The sequence below is a fragment of the Caretta caretta genome, chromosome 2 (assembly GCF_965140235.1).
Source record: "Caretta caretta isolate rCarCar2 chromosome 2, rCarCar1.hap1, whole genome shotgun sequence".
In the NCBI taxonomy this organism is placed as follows: domain Eukaryota; kingdom Metazoa; phylum Chordata; order Testudines; family Cheloniidae; genus Caretta; species Caretta caretta.
Genome location: NC_134207.1, coordinates 72148007 through 72170299, shown reverse-complemented (window position 1 = coordinate 72170299; position 22293 = coordinate 72148007). Strand labels below are relative to the sequence as shown.

General features: G+C 39.0%; 1 protein-coding gene across 3 annotated transcripts in view; it reads right to left on the bottom strand.

Annotated features, from left to right (window-relative positions):
* Window positions 1–22293, bottom strand: part of PXDNL (peroxidasin like) — a 282898-nt gene that overhangs the window by 5958 nt on the left and 254647 nt on the right. For 2 of the 3 annotated variants that reach the window (XM_048840634.2, XM_075125229.1), the window contains exons 20-22: window positions 16564–16684; window positions 12413–12551; window positions 1263–1376 (exon numbers count right to left, since the gene is read on the bottom strand). In XM_048840634.2, coding sequence (XP_048696591.2) covers window positions 1263–1376; window positions 12413–12551; window positions 16564–16684 — 374 coding nt within the window. Of the gene's footprint in view, window positions 1–1262; window positions 1377–12412; window positions 12552–16563; window positions 16685–22293 lie in introns of those variants that run through there. The other variant, XM_075125228.1, reaches the window with a different exon arrangement.

Sequence of the window (22293 nt, the reverse complement as noted above, 5' to 3'; positions counted from 1 at the left end):
GAAAGCATTTATCTATATAGGTTATATTCAAGTCAATATTAGATCTTGGGCCTGACATTCAAAGGTACTTGGTGCCTAAAGATGCGGAGAGTTGCCTACTGGGATTTTCAAAAACACCTAAGCAGGTGAAGCACCTAACTCCCATGGGTTAGATAAAGTCCAGGAAAAAATGATACCCCCAATCCCGCAAAGACTTATCAATTTATGCAGTAGTCCAATTGAGATGAAATGAAATTGAGATGAAAAGTCCATTCACTTCTGCGTGTAAGTCTTTTGCGGGATCAAGGCCTATCAGCTGGAATCATTAGATACAAAAAAAATCAATACACAAGGATTTAGGAGTTGAAGTTTTGCATATATGTATGGAGTGAAATTAAACCCTCTGCAGATGGCCCATGTTGTACATAGACACTATGAATCCCACTTAAGTCTTCTTATGTAGAGGACCTGCAAAAATACATGTGTACATCTTCAGCCTTGTCTTGAGGGAGTAAGTGACTCTTAAATGGAATGTAGGCCTTATGCCAATTGTAGATTTGAGCACATGGAAGCATTATGTGCACATCAATGGCACATCTAAAGAGTCTGAAGTAAAGAAAGATGATGAGTGGGGAATTAAGCATTTCTCTGAGGGTGGCAGAAGTGATGCCATCCATGGACAGGAAATTGATGGTGGCTGTTGCTGGACCATACATCAAAGACCTACCAAATTGCTGGGAGCCATTTTGTGTAGCCAAAACTCACCTGTTTTTCAGGTGGAAGAATGAGGAGAACTGAATTTGATTCAGAATGACATGGAACTGTTTGTGTTAAATAAACTAATCTATACATCAAGGAAATAGCCTACCTGTTGGTGTGCCTATTTGTGAAAAAGTGAATTTAGCACTCACAAAAAGAGAGAACCCAATTAAAGCTACCTCACTTCTTCTGTAAGTGATTTCCACTTATTCAGTATCAGAGCTAAGTTACTGCAAAATGGTATCACTAATATCAGATTTCTTCTTTGGTATGCACATTTTGCATTTAAGACGAGGTGCACATTAGACTCAATCTGAAATATTTTCTCCTTTCGTTTAGCTCTAGTTATGGCAAATGTTCACTGAATTTCTCCAGAAGACTTATGTTCCCTATTATCATTAAGCTACGGACAGTTGTGAGGCACACTTTTCTTCCTTAATTCATCATTGCAGGATGCTTCAGCTGGCATGATACCAAAGGAAAAAGAGAACTTGATAGCAGAGGGAACGTTCAGCAATGCATACCTTACAGCTACAGCTAATGCAGTCTTCCTTCATCCAGTGTTCATTTTCCTTACGCTGAATCCCATCATCATCCATGCAACCTTCCTGCCTCAGGCGAGCCTCCAGCTTGTTTATCTGCAAAAGGAGTGAGGAAAGGTGGGATTGGAAAAGATGGAAACTAAGCTGAATGAGTCATTATTCTCAATAAGAACATACATTAAAGCTTCAAAAACTTTCAGACATTTATTCAGTTTCTTACCACAAAGCTTTCATCTCGGCTTAATCAGCATTTCTATTTTTGCATAGAACACATTTGCCATTCAAAAACTACTTGATGATTAAAATATTTTATTTCCTACTTGTATTGTAACGTATGCCTTTTGTTCAGCCCTCACAGCTCTGACACTCCCCGGGTACCTATTTCATGATGTAATTTGGATCAGTGATCAATAAGTGATGAACTTCCAGCAAAGACGCTGGATAGCACAATGAGACTTCTACTTTCTGGAAACTTAGGGGGCATGGGGTCACAAAAGAAATGTATCATGGTCTCATCCTTGTTCATGAGGGTCACTGGTTTGCACCACAAAGCCATGACAATTTAGCATGAATGACAGTCACTGCTCCTTTAAAAAAGGCCTACCATTGGAATAACAAGGATGCTGATGTGTTCTGGAGGCAGCTTGCACAGAATCTCTCTCCACAATTCTTAATGTCCAACCAGTGTTATTAGGCCACACTGGCAGAAATGCCAGATCAACAGAATGTTTAAAGAAAAGCCGGGTAAGGTAAGGTAACAGTAGCCAACTTAAGATAACTTTGTGTAATTTGGAAGGGAAAAAAGGGAAAAAACAAGTCTTCAGAAAAAATAAACATTAAAAACTGAGGCAAAATGATGAATGAAAGTGCAGTTTTATTGCCAAGGCACAGGTCTATTCTCCTCATTCTGAATGTTTCCCTCCTATTAATATTAATGACTCACTGCTACAATCTAACACAGAAAGGAGAAGTCATGCTAAATGCTCTCTGTACACATTTTTCAAACTAATTGGTGAAAAATTACATATTTTCCATTTACCGTAAAGCCCTGATTCTGCGGTGGGTTCATGCTAACCAATCCCATTGCAGCGTCAGGTCATGGTTACAGTTCCTAACTTAGCCATGCCCAAGTGGTCCAAGGGAACTAGTTCTCTTATAAATGAATGACACTCAGGTCAGCTCTCTGGCTACCCCTTTGCAGGATATTGCCCTGAATCAACTGCCGGAAAGCCTCCTAACCTTTAAAACAGACTGTCTGAAGAAGGCCCCAACCAGATGGAGCTACATTTGTACTGGGATCCAGCAATGCATATTGCAGTAATGACATGCACTTATTTCAGAAATTTCATCTGTTCTTTAGTGGGATATTGCCTGAGGGAGGATGAGGTACAAAATGAGGCGTAGGATATCCCAAGGCAATCTGGTTACAGAAAGGACCCTCTGTTTGTGTAGCTGACCCTGCCTGTATAGAAAGGCATGGAGAAGCCAGCTGTCTCCATGGTACTGTCTCATCACTTCCTGGACATGGCAGAGGGGTCTCTTAGTGATTGGAATCCTAATGTGGGGAGAAGGCAAGAACTTTGAGCTTACGCAATTCCAGTTCAGTCAAAACCGGTAACATGGACATAGGAGGAAATATAATTCTTACCTGTGGAAAATTATTCTTCACTTTTGATTAAATAAGAACCCATACTAAGCTTCGAGCATATGCTCCATGCATTATTTTACATAATATGAAAATGTACTGTACCCGAGCCTTGCTTCAAGTACATTGTTTTATATAAATAACTTCTACTTTGAAGATCAAGTGTTTCTAAATTAATAATAAAAATATCAGCAACCAAGTGCTGTCAGACCTTTTGCACCCATTAGCTGTTCATACTTAAAAAGGGAGTGTCAATATGTTTGCCTTGATACCTGCTCATTTTTTTGACAGAAGTACTAACTTGACAGCAGACTGTGATTTGGAGAATAATTTATCTTTGAAACCCCAAGTCACACTTAAGTGTTTTCCTAAATGAAAAGTTGAAGTTTAAAAGAGAATGAAAATGCATAAATTAATTCACAGGTTATACAGTGTCAAACTTTTTTTAAAAATGATTTTAATTGAGGACCTCTGACTTTTTACAATTGAACGTATCTTCCTGTCCTGCTGTAACTTCTTGCAAAATTCCTCTCTTGGCACCATCCCAACACTATGGAAATTGACTGGAGCAATGTGAATAATAAAAACCGTAAACACAGCAGTAACACACATGTACTGCATGTGTTTCATATGATACTGGAAGACTATTTTTTAGCTTGTTAGTGCTCCAGGGTAGGGTCAAACTTCTGTGTTTATACACCTCCAGCACAGTGGGACCCCAATCATGATTAGGGCCTTTGGGTGATAACAATATAGAAATGAATAGATTCATATATTCTAAATCCAAAAGGGACCATTGTGATCATCTAGTCTGACCTCCAGAGTACCGTGAATTAATTCCTGTTTGAACTAGAGAATCTCTTTACAAAAAAAAAATTAATTACCCTCACTGTTAATAATGTATGCCTTATTTCTAGTCAGAGTTTGCCTTACTTCACCTCAATACTAATTTCAGTCAAACATATGACAACTTCTTTTTATTTACATGAGAAAAGTGGTTTTATTTAGGTTTCACAAATCTGACCCAATTGTTTGTGCAGTTGCTGTGAAACTACTGCATATCACTCTTCTACCATGGCATTCAAAAAAGCGGGGTTGTTATCAGAGTGCAAGATTAAGAAATAATCTGCATCCCATAATTACTTCAGTAATAACTAGGTTTCTTGTATTTGAGCAAAAGAAGTTTGATCTATCAGGGAGATCCTGCAATGAATTAGAATTGTCATTTGTGGGAACAACATTCCTTAAAGACAGGTTTCAGAGTAGCAGCCGTGTTAGTCTGTATTCGCAAAAAAAAAGTACTTGTGGCACCTTAGAGACTAACAAATCTCCCCACTGTATTTTCCACTGAATGCATCCGATGAAGTGAGCTGGAGCTCACGAAAGCTTATGCTCAAATAAATTAGTTAGTCTCTAAGGTGCCACAAGTACTTTTCTTTATTCCTTAAAGAAAAAGCAAAAAAGCCAACAACATGGAAATATACCTCCAGCTATTGAGCTGAATCTCCCACACTAGTGGTTTTAATTATAGTAAAAATAAGAACTCTGCAGTCAACCACTTAGATCCAAAACTGTAATGCATAGTTTATGAGAAATCTATGGCAACAGTTCTATCCTTATATAAAATAAAATTCTTTTCATGCTTTAACAGGTACTAAATGGATTTAGTGATGTTTTGATAAATTTCAAACATATTTCTGCATCACTGCAATCATCAAAATATTGAGCTGTTAAATCAATGTCTGCCAGCTGCATACTGTATGTGCAAAAGGGTGGAAAATCTGTCGGAGTACTCTGTAGGACAATGGAAGAACATGGGGGGGGGGGAAGAATTATCTACTGATACTCTGTTTTGTCTTATTGTTAAATTTTATGATATTTTTAAAATAAAAAGATAAATAACTGCTGGGTGTCAGAGCCATCTGTTCATAGGTCATGTGCCTATGCCAGAGTGGGGTGAAGACAGAACTACAACAATGCTGTTACAACAGTACCATGTGACCAGGGCTTCCCACACCTACTGCCCTAGAACCTCTGGAAAGGAAAGTTCTGCAGTGAAGTAATGCTCCACTTGAGCTAACAGAGCCTCAGACTATTAAGTGCATTCCCCAAATGGTGGATCTATCTAAGCACCTGTCCCCATCAACATACACAATGTGTAGATCTTCAATTCAGCTGAGGGCTCTCGGCCGGGTCTGAGGCTGGGATGGGCGAAGCCATGAGGTGGGTTTTACCACAAAGAAAGCAGGTATGATCCAGCATATATACAATACAGTCTTTACATCAATTAAACAAGGTGTCATTAGTTTGAGACAGAAGCCAAATAAATCACAGCTCCTGAGAGATGATTTTCTCCATCACATTTTAAGCATGGTAACCATTAAATACTGACATGCATATGACAGAGCTTTGAAGGGAACTATAAGGTTATAGGTTTCAGAGTAGCAGCCATGTTACTCTGTATTCACAAAAAGAAAAGGAGGACTTGTGGTACCTTAGAGACTGACCAATTTATTTGAGCATAAGCTTTCGTGAGCTACAGCTCACTTCATCGGCTGCATCGGACAAGCAGGCAGCACACAAGTTATATTATGATGTATAAGCATCACGAAGAACATTAGGTGTAGGTAACGCAGTATGTGCTCTTAATTTTCACAGTGTCCCTCACTGGTTATCAAATTGTATTGTAGCACAGGTTATCTGTGGAGAATTCTCATTTGGATGTTGAGGTATCAGGTGTTAAGGACTCAGACTACTCAACTGCTACAACCAGATATAGTGAGATTGGTGAGGATCCTGTACCAACCACTACAGTGGACTTGGAAGTTAAGCCTCCAGACACAGATGCATTATCAGAAAGCCCTTCTGCACCTGCTATTAATCAAGGGCCAAAGTTATTTCCACTGTACCATTCCAGAAGATCTCCTAAATCTAGAGACAGTGTGGACTTGTAGCAGTAAGGCAATTATTCCACAGAGCAGAATAAGCCCTTGTAATTGCCGGACGATTAGGGTAGGCTACCCCAACCTCTTAGTTAGGATGTTTTGTTTTGTAGCTACAATGTTAATGTTTTGAGTTTATTATTAGTAATATTTTTAAAGGGGTGGAGAGTAATGCTGTAGGTATTTTTGTTATGCTTATTGCCAACTAGTAGCCAATGTGTTTAGAGTTATTTGCTGTTGGAAGCCCTAAGACTGTACTGAGCATGCTCCAGTGTGTAGAGTGGTGGTGGTGGGGGGGGAAGGACGTGAGGCTGTTTTTCCAAGATGGAGGCCAATTAGTTACCTGTATGAACCTGTACGAGAATTAATTATTCCTTTTTCCCATTCTAATCTGTTTTGGCTCTCCATATACTTCAGGAATCTACTACTTTAAATTATAGCTCATAATAATATACAAATAGACAGGCAGTATCATCCAAACAAACTTGTTCATCTTAGCGATTGGCTGAACAAGAAGTAGGACTGAGTGGATTTGTACGCTCTGAAGGTTTTACATCATTTTGTTTTTGAGCACAGTTATGTAGCAAAAAGATTTACATTTGTAAGTTGCACTTTCACGACAAAGATTGCACAACAGTACTTGTATGCGGTGAATTGAAAAATACTATTTCTTTTGTTTATCATTTTTACAGTGCAAATATTTGTAATAAAAATAATGTACACCCTGATTTCAGTTACAACACAGAATACAATATATATGAAAATGTAGAAAAACATCCAAAATATTAAATAAATTTCAATTGGTATTCTATTGTTTAACAGTGCAATTAAAACTGTGATTAATCGTAATTAATTTTTTTAATCGTGATTCATATTTTTTGAGTTAATTGTGTGAATTAATGGTGATTAATCAACAGCCCAAGAGGATTTACTACCAAACAGTTTGTGAAAAATCCATATGCTCAAATATGTTAATAAATACTATTTGTCAAATAATTACAGACAATTTCTAGGGAATCACAATCTATCTGTGAACAATTCAAGAATAGCAAAAAGCCAAAGAATTAATCTTAAGAAATGGGATTGCAATTAAGCTATAAATGACTGATTTTTGGTGACTCTCTTTAGACACAATCCTTGCCACTGATTTCAGTAGGAGTTATGGGCCCCATTCTGCTATAACTGATTTCAATGGGAGTTTTTTGCTATTGGCTTTGGTGGAATGATTGGGTACCACAGGCCAGATTGTGAGAGGCCCTTGGGCGTGTACATAAGAGAGAAGGTTATTCAAGAAGCCTTTTTCTCTTCTGTGGGTGTGCAATCACCTGTGTCTGTATTACTCTCTTCATTCCTTATGCTTTGTGGAACGTGGAAGTGCTTGTTCCTGATCCTCCATACTCCTCCACTCAAGAAGCAGAATCGGACAATGTAGGAGGAGGCATGTTTTTTTGCCTTGCCCATAGAGCTCCCCACTGGACGAAATGGATGGAGTACTTTGCACAACCCTCATGTACAAGCTGGAAGAGCCTATATTTCCTTGAAGCACAATGGCAAAAATGCTACACGTTAGCCCTATATGTTTGTGGGAGCAAGTTGCCCTACACCATGGAATGGTTGTGCCTTAGAAACTTTGTTAGTGTCCTTCTGTAGCATCTCTGTTACTGTGTGAGGTTACATTGGAGAGGCAGAATCTTCTCCAAAGTGAAAGCTGATTTCAATTCCTCCTTGTATCATAAGAACAAGATAAAAAAGAAAGCCCTTATGTTCGGATATTTATCACTATGCTAGGATTAGTTCTGATCATGTTGGAGTAAGCAGTATAAAGAATCACAAGTCTTCAAAACTGCTCCTTTTCAAAATTTCTGAATGTTTCTTTATATCTTGTGACAAAGTTCCTCCTCTACTTTGGTGGGTCTTGCGCTTATTGGCAGATTTGCTCGCCTTGGAGCTTCACAGTAGCCCTCAATTTGGCCGTTTTTGTGAACCCACAGTCCAGGTCAACTCCTCCTGTATCTGACCAGGAGTTGGGAGGTTTGGGGGGAACCCAGGCCCGCCCTCTACTCCAGGTTCCAGCCCAGGGCCCTGTGGAATGCAGCTGTCTAGAGTGCCTCCTGGAACAGCTGTGCGACAGCTACAACTCCTTGGGCTACTTCCCCATGGCCTGCTCCCAACACCTTCTTTATCCTCACCACAGGACCTTCCTCCTGGTGTGTGATAATGCTTGTACACCTCAGTCCTCCAACAGTCCACGTTCTCACTCTCAGCTCCTCGCGCCTCTTGCTCACAGCTCTTTACACGTGCACCACAAACTGAAGTGAGCTCCTTTTTTTAAACCCAGGTGCCCTGATTAGCCTTCCTTAATTGATTCTAGCAGCTTCTTGATTGGCTGCAGGTGTTCTAATCAGCCTGTCTGTCTTAATTGTCTCCAGAAGGTTCCTGATTGTTCTGGAACCTTCCTTGTTACCTTACCCAGGGAAAAGGGACCTACTTAACCTGGGGCTAATACATCTGCCTTCTATTACTCTTCTGTAGCCATCTGGCCCAACCTTGTCACAGTCTTTTTATCAGAATCATATTCTATCACATCATTCTAAACATAGGTACTGGATAACCACTGGTAGCTTCACTGTTGTTTTTTAAACTAAATATAGAGCTTAAGTGTCATGTATATATAGATGCAGAGAGATTATATTAGATATTGACAGTGACTTTTGTAAAAAGAGAAGGAATAGTAAAACATGCTGCCATTATTTGAAAAGCAGACATGATTCTCCACCATGAAGTTGATGGAGAAAAGAAAAAGCTGATAGAAATATACCCTATGTACCCATCAAAAAATGTCCTAATCGAAAGCCCATTGAAATCAATTAAAAGACTTCCACTGACTTCAGTGGGCATTGGATCAGACCCTCAATGGTTAAAATATAGATTTTTGGAGTGAAATATTGCTTGTTCACCTGTAGACCGACTACCAAACACTGATACTGTGCTATCATAGAATCATAGAAATGTAGGGCTGGAAGGGACCTTGAGAAGTCATCAAGTCCAGCCCCCTGCACTGTGGCAGGACAAAGTAAACCTCACTGATTGGTATTTGTCCAACTTGTTTTTAAACGCTTCCAGTGATGGGAACTCCTTGGAATCCTATTCTAGAGCTTAACTACCCTTACAGTTAGAAAGTTTTTCCTAATATCAAACTTAAATCTCCCTTCTTGCAGGTTAAGCCCATTCTATATCCTTTTTGCCTCTTTTTGAAAGTAACTGTAAAGAAGATTTCACAAATTATGTGTGCAATGACAGCCAGATTTGGAGGCTGACTGAAAACTATGCAGGGAAACAGCAAATGTGTTTCATTTGACAAAATTGGGGTGTATTTCATTACATAACTTGGTAGGAGAAAGCTGGCATCTATGGAAGAATGGAAATTTCTTGGTGTGCTGTGTCATATTTCCGCCAAACATTCTCACAACACATAGTTCCATTGTAATTCTCCTCCCCCTCCCTTTCAGCAAAAGGTGGATTCTGGTTATCAATTCTCTGTAGGTCAATTTTGAATGAGTTTGGTATTTCAATTAACAAGAAATAAATGAAGATGAGATTACATATGGCACACTCTTGGGTGTATAATCAATATCCCTACTATATACCTTCCATAATAAACTGTATTATGTTAATACGGGCCTGTGAACGGTCAGTTGCTTATAAGCAGATAAATTGAAAGTGTGCATTCACTTATCCTAAACATATTTCTCTTTACTAATATGCAGGTACAGAACATACAACATGTCATTACATATGTGTTTCACCACTAGTCGGCTGAGAAGTTGCACAGCTGAAATTGCACACTAGAAATCACTGATGTAAGTATGTGTTCTTCATTTAGGTTCAAATACTCTCACCTGCAGAGAATTCAAGTTCATTTTCTTTATGCAGTGGTTCTTTGTGTGATACAGAACATACCTCTCCTATGACTGGAGGATCTCCTGTGACCCCAACACAGGACAAAGGTTGGCTGGTATATCCACTAGCCATGTGCTTCCCCAATCCACATTTGGTGTGGAATCTTGGCCCCAATGGGTGAACTCAATGAGCGTTATGCCATTGATTTGACTGCAGCTAGGATTTCACCCCTGGTTTTCTGTCTTGCAGGTCATACTGCCAGTCACTGCTTTCATGGCTGGTAGAAACTTGGGAAATTTCACTTTCTTCCACCACTCATATGAAAATGTACCACTGACACATACTAGTTGGGCAAAAAAGAATTTCCCAATATTATTAGACTGTAAGTCAAAAATAATAGCATTAATAATCGTAAAAGTTTTTTTTTAAATAGTACCTATCAAGTCCCCTAATGCTCCAAGTGAGCTACATCATCATGAAAATGAATTAAAATAGAAGACAAATATAATTTAGAAAGCCCTTAAAATTCAAATAGATAATGCTTCTGAGGATTAGAAAACACAAATATTTATCACCTACAGTCAGAACAGTATACATGTAAAGCCATCTTCAATGGGCCAAAAATGAAAGCTTTTCAAATGAAGCTGCCTTGAAATGCAGATTGTATATTATTACACAATTTCAGGTACATGTATTCATGATTACTATGGATGTAGAAGCCCTCTACACCAACATTCCACACAAAGATGGACTACAAGCCATCAGCAACAGTATCCCCGATAATGTCACGGCAAACCTGGTGACTGAACTTTGTGACTTTGTCCTCACCCATAACTATTTCACATCTGGGGACAATGTATACCTTCAAACCAGCGGCACTGCTATGGGTACCCGCATGGCCCCACAGTATGCAAACATTTTTATGGCTGACTTAGAATGCTTCCTCAGCTCTCGTCCCCTAATGTCCCAACTCTACTTGCGCTATATTGATGACATCTTCATCATCTGGACCCATGGAAAAGAAGCCCTTGAGGAATTCCACCATGATTTCAACAATTTCCATCCCACCATCAACCTCAGCCTGGAACAGTCCACACAAGAGATCCACTTCCAGGACACTACGGTGCGAATAAGCGATGATCACATAAACACCACCCTATATTGGAAACCTACTGACCGCTATTCCTACCTACACGACTCCAGCTTTCACCCAGATCACACCACCCGATCCATTGTCTACAGCCAAGCTCTACGATACAACCATATTTGCTCCAACCCCTCAGACAGAGACAAACACTTACAAGATCTCTACCAAGCATTCTTACAACTACAATACCCACCTGCTGAAATGAAGAAACAGATTGACAGAGCCAGAAGAATACCCAGAAGTCACCTACTACAGGACAGGCCCAACAAAGAAAATAAAACAGAAAGCCACTAGCCATCACCTTCAGCCCCCAACTAAAACCTCTCCAACGCATCATCAAGGACCTACAACCTATCCTGAAGGACGACCCAACACTTTCACAGATCTTGGGAGACAGGCCAGTCCTTGCTTACAGACAGCCCCCCAACCTGAAGCAAATACTCACCAGCAACCACATACCTCACAACAGTACCACTAACCCAGGGACCTATCCTTGCAACAAAGCCCGTTGCCAACTGTGTCCACATATCTATTCAGGGGACACAATCATAGGGCCTAATCACATCAGCCACACTATCAGAGGCTCGTTCACCTGCACATCTGCCAATGTGATATATGCCATCATGTGCCAGCAATGCCCCTCTGCCATGTACATTGGTCAAACTGGACAGCCTCTACGTAAAAGAATAAACGGACACAAATCAGATGTCAAGAATTATAACATTCAAAAACCAGTCGGAGAACACTTCAATCTCTCTGGTCACTCAATTACAGACCTAAAAGTCATAATATTACAACAAAAAGACTTCAAAAACAGACTCCAACGAGAGATTGCTGAATTGGAATTAATTTGCAAACTGGATACAATTAACTTAGGCTTGAATAGAGATTGGGAGTGGATGGGTCATTACACAAAGTAAAACGATTCCCCATGTTTATTCCCCCCCTCCCCCCGCCGTTCCTCAGACGTTCTTGTCAACTGCTGGAAATGGCCCACCTTGATAATCACCACAAAAGGTTTTCTTCCCCTTCCCTGCCTCCCCCGCTCTCCTGCTGGTATTAGCTCATCTTAAGTGATCACTCTGGTTACAGTGTGTATGGTAACACCCATTGTTTCATGTTCTCTGTGTATATAAATCTCCCCACTGTATTTTCCACTGAATGCATCCTATGAAGTGAGCTGTAGCTCACGGAAGCTTATTCTCAAATAAATTGGTTAGTCTCTAAGGTGCCACAAGTACTCCTTTTCTTTTTGCGAATACAGACTAACACAGCTGCTACTCTGAAATCTGCCCAAAACAGTATCTCATAAAAACTTGAACATAGTTATCCAATTTGGAGCTCCCAATTTCTTTTAACAAAATATTTTGTACTTTGTCATAATTATGATTTCTCATACAATGAAAGATCCAGCTAAGTCTAATTAAACTAGCTAAAGGCACATTCACTTTAGGTACCCTGCCAAGTTTAATGTTGAAGAGATAATGACAAGACAAACCTGCTGTTTTAGAGCTTCAATGGTCTCATCAACTTCAGCAGCAAAATGGCTGAAATCTTGAGCAAATCCACTGGATACTATGTCAGTTAGATGCATTGCACTGGCTGCATTTCTATGCTTGTGCAAATCCCCCGGGTGTCTGAAATACAAGTTAAATTTGCCACCAGAAAATGGAAAACAACAATCCAAAGAAATGGTTTCACATTGGAATTATAGGACTATGCTGAAAATTAACAGAACTTTGGAAAAAATAATCTGAAATGACATTGTGCTTTTGATATTTTATTTCATGAGTTGAAAACTTTTTTGAAATATAAAATGAATGTCATGTTACATTACAGATGCATTGCTACATTAGTCAGACCTCAGAAGTATTTTTTTTTCTGAACAGCTCCCCTCCACACCAACAACCCCTTGACAAATGAAATGTCAGACATTATGCAATGCATAGGTGGGAAAGGTGCTATCTGTATTATGTATTCATGACAAGAACTACGTTAAGAAAGTAATAAGCACAGCTGTCAAAAAAAATCACACCTCTCAAGCAAGACAAGTTTAAAGTAAGCCAATCCTACTGAACACAATGAGAACAACAACAAAAACGGTTTAAGTTAGGGCTTCTCTTCACTACCGTGCTAAATCGCCACCGCTTCCATTGATGTAGTGGCACAATTTAGCACACCTGGTGAAGACACATTACATTGATGGGAGAGCGCTATCCCGTTGACTTAATTACTCCACCTCAATGAGAGGCGGAAATTTTGTCAAAGGGAGAGCGTCTCCCACCAACATAGCGTGGTGTAGACCTCACTTTAAGTCAATATAAGTTAAGTTGCTCAAAGCGTGTTTTTTTCATACAGTAAAATGAAGTGCCATCCTTCCTTTGTTTTATCTGTATGAGCAAAAACTGTCCATCTTCTGATTCATTTTGAGTCATCCAATACTATATCCCAACATATAATCTGGTATAAATATAGGTCCCTAAAAGCATTACAAACAGGCAGGATCCTCAGTTGATATAAATCAATGTAGCTCCTTTGAAACAGCTGACTTAAGTGGAGGCAGCATGATTTATACCAGCTGAGGGTCTAGCCCTGTATATTCACAGACGACTACATTATAGTTCCAGTTACACATAAGGCAACTATTCTCGCAAAGCACTTGACAAAAGTCAACAGCTGTCTTAGAAAGGTATGGAATATTTTTATACCAAACGTGAGCTATGTGAATCGATAACGGGTATCTAAAACAGAGGATCTGTGTGACAGGAAAACACTATATGAAAGGAGATAAATAGCAGGATTCAGTAGTAAGACTGGTTCTGTTAACTTTATAACATATGGGAGTGACCTGAAATTCATCATACTGAAAAAAAAAAACCCTGTGAAACTTACTGAAAATGACAAACAGGAAAGTGGGGACAGTGAACTCTAACAAAACGCCAATAGCATTCAAAATTACTTGGCAAGTTTAGGAGAATGGAGCGTTACTGACAGTTGCCTAAGCAATTCAATGTAGAAAAACTGTTGATATTGTAATGAGGCTATTGAAAGAAACATGAAACTAACCACCCTCAAGAATCACAAACATTGCAAAATATTCGTGTAGTAAGAATACGTGGGTAAAAGTCCATGCTTAGGAGAGAAAGAATAAACTAATATACCAGGATGTATAAACAAAAACAATTAATGAATTTGGCTATATTGGAGGAAATTACCAATGTATGACAGACTGGTGAGCCTATATTCAGAAAACTTGTAGGCTGTTCATGAAAGAAAAGTCTAGAAATGGAGAACATGTAAAAGAAGGCAAACTAGAATGAATTGAAAATATTGGGTGTTTCACTGAATTATTTTTAAACAACAGTTTAGCAAGCCTATGGATTAAATTCTGCTACCAGTTATAGCTGTGCAACCGCAATGAGAATACAATTTGGCTGGTGGCCTGTATTTTCTGAAAAAGGAAGGAATTGATAGGGGATCTCAGGGACTTCTGAGGACAGCAATGATAGATGTTATATATCACTGTCACAGGGTGACTGACCCCTTTAAAAGGGAGCAGTGCCCAGTGCACCTGTGGCTGATTACCTGCTACTCAACTGGGATTCAGAGAAGGCACCTGGGCCTTATAAAGGGGAAGCTGCTAGTAACTAGCTCCTAGAAGATGCTACTGAGAATAGAGAGGGAGAGAGAGACAAAAAAATCCAAAGTACAGTCCCTAGAAGAAGGGCTGTGAAATCCTGGATTTAAGGGAGAGTTTGCTGCCTGGGGAAGCCAGGATTTGAAGCTCACAGCCTCAAGCAGGAGGGCCATGAAACCCCTGAAATCAAGGGGTAAGGGACAAAAGCGTTTTTTGGTGGAGCCAGGCAGTGTTTAATAAATTAGAACCCAAGAGAGGAGGATTATTATTTTCTGGACTCTGGGTGTAAATAAGTTATTTTTGACATCTCGGAGGAAAACTGAGGCAGGGTGCCAGGCCTTGGACTGGAACCTGGTGACAGTCACATTATTTGAATTAGTGTGAAATACAAACAACAAGAGGGAATTAAGATGATCCAAGGAAGGAAATTCAGGATGAAGATCTTTACAGAGAGAATTGTGAGTGGAAGCAGTAAAGGATGAAAGCACACTCAACTACTGGAGGTGCTGTCTTCTAGAAGAGATGTAAAACCGAGATTCTGATAATTTATGGTCATAAAAAAGCCACTGACACTTTTTCCAAAGTGATAGTCCCAGTGTTCTGAATATTTACATTATGCTTATGTTGAACTTATTCCCAAAGTTTCTATTTTAAAATCAGTATTATTTCTTTATTTTAAATCAAATAATTACAAAACACTAAACTCAACAAATGAACATTACCTACATAAATGCAAACCCAAACATTATTTCTTTCACCATCAGCCTCAATCTCTATATTCAGTCAGGCATAAATTATTGTCCTGATCACTAAACTCCACCGGTTGAAAAACAAAAGTATGGACTAAAGAAGAAAAAAATAGCATTTCAAACACTACAAGGCAATCTCAGTGTAAGTAATCATAATTCCTTTAAACCAATACGGAATTAACCCACAAAAGGTAGTGTGTTATATCAGCTACAGACAAAAACAAGGAAAATATATTTTCCCAAACCACAAAAAATCATGATATATAAAAAACACCCCTTTCCTTGGCATCTCCCATTGGGTATTATAGTAATCAGAATGAGTCGCTTGAGGTTTGAAATTTCATAGTGACAATGTTCAGTAGCCCTTAAATGACAGTGTAGTACAAAATAGCTAGTAAAACACCCATGCCTATGAATGAAAACTCATAGCCATTTTCATTGGTAAAAGCTCAACATCATGCTTTGAATCAGCAAACCCCTACAATCTTTCAAAGTAACATTTTTGGTAACAGATTTCACTATCTGATTCCCATATGATTTGACTTTGATTTAGCAAATTTCTAAATATTTTCTTTTAATATTGGTTTTCATTAGCAGGAATGACTATTTTGAACTCTTGAGTGTAATTCATCTGGTTTAAGCATGTTTCTTTCTAGTTTTATCTAGTACAAAAAAGTTCTCTCTTAATGGACACTAATAATAATAATAATAATAATAATAATAATAAACAACAACAACAACAACATAGGTAGCTCCTATACAATGCTCTTCATCAGTAGCTTTCAAAGCACTTTAAAGATGGTGTAACATTTAATAGCCAGGTCACTTCTTAGCTTCTAACAATACTTATAAACACCACATTTTACTGTTTGCCGTGAACTGAATGAAAGGGAATTTTAACACTTAATCAAGTTAAAATCAACTAAACTTTGCTATGTTCAAATCAATTTTGTGAGTCACCTAAAGTAATTAGACTATTTTTAAATGTAAAAATGGCTTAGAAATGATAGCAATAATCAAAAGCTTAGATTGGAATAGCAGGATCTAAGGTCCATTGTCATTCATCTCAAGTTGAAAATGACAGACAATTTATTCAGATATAATGAAAACTAAAACATTCAAAAGATCTCTTTTTCTCACACACTTTTTCTACATATAAAAGATTAATAAGCAAAGAGGTTTTGAAGACTAAGTATAACTAAAATCTTTCATATACACACTTTTCATGCTCATCCCAAAGGTGGCTAGTTCATATACACATACCTGCTTCTTGTACTGATCTCCTCACCCCTTTTGTGCTTCTCTTTGGGATAACTGTATTCAGCAGATTGTTTGCTCCTAAAGTGGTGTGACAGATCCCCAAACTGTCCCCTTGTCCTACAGTCTGTGAACACAATAATTCATACTAGTATTATTTCTGAAATAAGATTTTCACAGAAAAAATGCACAAAAGTTGTAGTATCAAGTTGGTTTTATGTGACTTATATAATCTTCAATCCAGCAAAACACTTAAGCACATGCTTAACTTAAAAGCATGTGCTTAAATTCCATTGACATCAATGGGTTTAAAACCTGTGCCTAAAATTAAACATAAGCTTAAGCACTTTGCTGAATAAGGGCCAAACATATTTGTATTTTATGTACCTGCTTTTCTACTTTTATTGTACTTTTAATCTTCAGCAGTGGAAAAAAAAGATGGGCGAAACTATTCCAAAATTCATTCTTAAAGACTACTCATATCAAGATATGATATTGCTATATGCAACATACAGCATTTTGTGGGGGGGACTTCTATTAATTGATTTTTTTATAGTAAGACATTACAATTACCTTGTCTTGACTTGTAAAGATATGTCTCTTAATACAGAATTAACAATGTTAAGCAACATATAGCGTAATATTGTATTATTCACATTTCTCTCACTTTTTCAAAATTATTTAATCACAATGTTAACATGGTGCATGTTATACACACCCACACACGCAAACTGTTCATAGTAATTTTTTGGGGGGGAAGCTGAATGCTTTCTTGGTGTGTTTAGCAAGATGAAAGCCTTTTCTGCATCTACAGTTAGAATGTAGCCCTCCTTTTTAGCACTTTTAGAATGAAGTACAACATACTGGATTTTTCTTATGTTATTTAAGAGCTTCTACCTTTTATAAAGAAAGTTTGGCTTTGGTGCCCTAATTTAAACATTATTGTCTCTAATATCGACGCTAGTATTTTAAAATCAAAATCTTACAATCCATATTTATTAATAAGATAGCTGACACAGATCAGAGACTGCAAGACCAGAAGGGACCACTGTGATCATCTAGTCTGGCCTCCTGTATAGCATGGGCCATAGAACATCCCCAAAATAATTCCTACCGCATATTTTTGGAAAAACACCCAGCCTTGATTTAATTAATGTGCAGTATATACAGTGGTCTTCTACTCGTGCATGTATGCTACAACATTATCAAAGGCTATGTCTACACTTAAACCACTACCGAGGCACAGCTGCAGCTGTGCTGCTGTAGCGAGCACTTCAACGTAGACACTCACTACAGTGATGGGAGGAATTCTCCCATGGCTGGAGTTAATCTACCTCCCCAAGGGGTGGTAGGTAGGTCGACGGAAGAATTATTGTATCCTGAATTCTTCCATCGACATAGCGCTGTTTACACCAGTTGGCATAGTACATCTCTAAGGCATGTGGATGTTTCACACCCCCGAGAGAGGGTGTATGCTGATGTCAGTTTTCAGTGTAGACCTGCCTTAAAACCACACCACAGAAAAGAACATTCCATAGAAACAGGTTTCAGAGTGGGTGCCATGTCAGTCTGAATCAGTAAAAACAACGAGGAGTCCTTGTTGTGTCTTAGAGACTAACAAATTTATTTGGGCATAAGCTTTCGTGGGCCAAAACCCACTTCATCAGATGCATGGGGTGGAAAACACAGTAGCAGGTATATATACACAGTACATGAAAAGATGGGAGTTGCCTTACCAAGTGCGGGGTACAGTGCTAATGAGACAATTCAATTAACAGTAGAATACCAAGGGAGGAAAATTCACTTTTGTAGTGGTAATGAGGGTGGCCATTTCAAAGAGTTGACAAGAAGGTGTGAGTAACAGTGGGGGGAAATTAGTTTTTGTAATGACCCATTCACTCCCAGTCTTTATTCAGGTCTAATTTGATGGTGTCCAGTTTGCAAATTAATTCCAGTTCCAAATTAGTTCAATAGAAAGGTGCTAATCGCCTACATTTTTCAGGTGGCAACATTACGGAGGCTAAAAACAATTTGATTATTCAGATTGCTCAGTTTGTACATTTAATTATCTCATTGATTGTTATGATTTTTCCTGGCTAATAATGAAATACTGTGTGTATAGTAGAAATGGCATATGTGCGTGTGTGTTTGAAGCTACTGATTGGTGGGTAACTTAGGATCTTTTTCTCGCATGCAAATTACAGGCCGTAATGAGCAAATGGTCTGTAAGAAGTCCAAGATTATCTGGATCAGCTCTGTTTGGATTGGCTGATTTAAACCAATCCTTAACATTGAGGAGCTGGCAGACAAAGGCTACAATTTTCAAATGGACCTCTAAAATTGTGACTGCTATTTTGCTAGTATAGCTATTGCACACTTTTTTTTAAAATGCAGACCAATGCCCCAATGGGGGAAAAAAACCATGTATGACCACAAAACGTGCAGGTGCAATTTTAGAAATCTCATTGAAAATTTGGCTTATAATATCAGTGTAAGAATCTATGAATTGCAACAGTCATCACCACATTGAAATGTCAACTCTGAAGATCCTATATTCTGAAGTCTTTCCCCAGACCATAGGCACTGTAGCAGGGGATTTACTACAGCATATTTCCTTGTGCTGCTAACCCTTTCCCGCTGCCTACCCTTGAATGAATGACAGCTACAAGAGAAGTCCTTCCCCTGCTATCATCTGATCTAGTGAAACTGGTATCATCCTTGCATACACAATACTTGAAACACAAAGTGAGTTGTGTTCACCGAGTCCGACCCTAGACATCTAATAAACTACTCACCCCTACAAGAAAGAGATTAACTTTTGAGGTTCCTCTGTTATTTTTATTTCCACTTATTTTCATGAGATTTATGTAGATTTTGCTGCACCACACTGTGCGTTTTGGGGACCATGGAGAATCAGGGAGCCTTGATCGGGTGTTAGTTCCCCTCTCACTGCTCAGGCACAGTGGAGAATCTACCCTCCAGCCAGGGGTGAATGAAACTTAAATGACTTACTGGTATGCAAGGTGGCCGGGGTCCTGAGGAAGGTGGCGGGGGTTGGGGGGGGTACACGGCTGTGGGCCTTGGGCGGAAGGGGCAGGCCCTCGTGCAGAAGGAGTGAAGCTGGGGCCAAAATCCCCCAGCCAGCCCTTCAGCGCTGCCTGGGGCTTTGGCAGCGATTTAAAGGGCCCGAGGCTCCGGTCGCAGGCGCGGTGGTGGCAGCAGCGACTGGGAGCCCCAGGCCCTTTCAATTACTGTCAGAGCCCTGGAGCAGCGGTGGCAGGGCTGGGAGCCTGGGGCCCATTTGAATCTGCCCCTTTTGCTCCCTCCCCCCCCATCATCATCAGCCCTGCTGGTTTGGTCAGCCATGTACCGGCAGCCACTTTCTTACCGGTACACCATACCAGACCGGACCGGCTTAGTTTCACCTCTGCCTCCAGGCCTTATTACACACCAATCAACTTTGTCCTAAGACATCTCTGGCCTTGGTCGCATATCACCCATAAGCAGGGGGGAGAAACGCCAACAAAATTGGTCTATCTGCCACATTATCCAATTTCAAACCGGTCTTTAAAACTCACCTCTGCCAGGATGCCTCCAAGACAGCACCAGCCAATGCTGGCTGAGCAAGAGGCAAGTCATGATTAATGCTCATTTTGATATAGCATTCTGGTCATCTTCTCATCTCATCCTCCACTTTATTCCCTCCCTCCCATATCCCTTTACTTGATTTGCCTAGCTGTTGTGCCATCTTGTAATCCAGACTGTAAATTCTTTGTGGTGGGAGTTTTTTTATTACACATTTGTACAACACTGTTGTGACAATTGGGCTTACAAATTTATTTTAATTGTGAGCTCAACTGTAAAAAAGTATGTGAAAGTCCATAAAATGTCACTATAACTTAGAATAACAAATGATGATGGGGAAAAGTATGAAAGGGAGACAGAATAACAAATTCGTCCCAACAAAAAGGATCTGTTGAGATGGTTCAAGGACTGCTGAAATCATGCTTGGTAAAAACAGAAGATATGGAACTAGATATTAATAAACCAAAACTGGTGTTTTAGTTATTAGGTCTAACTTGTGCACAAAATAATGAGAGAAGGACTTTTCCACCCATCACTCCCTTTTTGGGTCCTTAAAGAAAGAGACTTTGGGTAGGAAATATGAACAACAGACAGAGGCTATTGGAGGGAGCTTCGCCATCCTGGCTGCCACACCCACCATTTCCTGGGACCTCAGATCTTCATCACCCTGATCCTGAGAGATGTCTTGACCACTTCAGTCCAGAAAGGGGGACCTAAATAGCATCCTCACCCCTGCCAGCTCCAGGTGAATCCCAAACATCACCTGCAACTACCCCTCCAGCCCATCTCAACTAGTTTCTTCTCTTTTATCCAAAAGGACAGTTTATCGTCATCTTTGATACCATGTGAAAGACTGTCAAACAAGAGGAGTTTTCCTTCTAAAACTCACTCCAGTTAAAGGGAAAGGGAACAAGAAATGTTGTTAAAATGAAACCCTCACTTCATACTTCAAATGCTTTAACTATTTTTCTTTCTTTTCTGTATCTTTAATAAAAGGTAACAAGGATTTTTAATGGTGTTTTTGCCATAGCAAGCTGTGGTCTCCATATCCCAGAAACCAAACCAAGTTTAACACTTGTTAATGTACAACAGTGACTGGGTTATATTATCACCTTTGGCACATTTAATCCTTCTAAATTAATACAACAGCAGTAGCACTATAGGGCTAGGTCCTGACCCCCATTTGGGGCTCTTATATGCTACTGTAATAATAAAAGGAGTACTTGTGGCACCTTAGAGACATTGGTTAGTTTCTAAGGTGCCACAAGCACTCCTTTTCTTTTTGCGAATACAGACTAACACGGCTGTTACTCTGAAAACTGTAATAATAGTAATAATTGTATGAAATTGTGTGAAATTAGCCATTGAGTCCTGGTCTGACAGGAGCCTCAATCTGTTTGCAAGCACAAATCACTGTGGGTGCAATTTATATTAATTAGACTTCTAAGTACCAGATTTGAGATGTAATTAGGTAGTTAAACATCTAATTTTTTAACATTATTTACCCCCACAGTTCTTTTTGCTTATAATATTGATCATTCAAAGATCATTCTAAAAAATCAGCCTACTGACTTCTCAAAGCATTCTTGTTTTATTTGGATAGCAAGTGCCAAGACAGGAAATATATGTATTTGGTGATTCTGAAACAGAACTCTTTTTTTTTCTTACTGAATTATGAACCCTCTTCCTGTACTGAAAGGAGTGAAAGTTACAATTAAAGTATAGGTTTTTGTTGATACATGACTGACTGGAAGAAGAAACCATTTATCTAAAAAAAATCCCTTCAGCCATACACAATAATTCATTTTCTGATGAGGTTTCAATTAATCCTTACATTTTTTTCAACTCATTCTATATCATCAGTTATTGTTACTTGTTAAGTGCTGATAATATGCTTCATCTTTAAAATCAAGAGCTCTGATGTTTCAGGATTTGTTTTTTTGGCATCTTGACCTTTCTTGATAGGAAGATATTTTCTTTGATAAGAAGATTTCCCTGGATGGTTGTGTGACATTATCTGATTAAGTATGACCATGGAGATCATTGTTGCTACCACTGTTATATAATTGCAACAAATCTTGTACAAAGTATGTCAAGTAAGGTGTCTATGGAAAGGTTATGATTTGCTGAATATGATTTTGCTATTTGTAT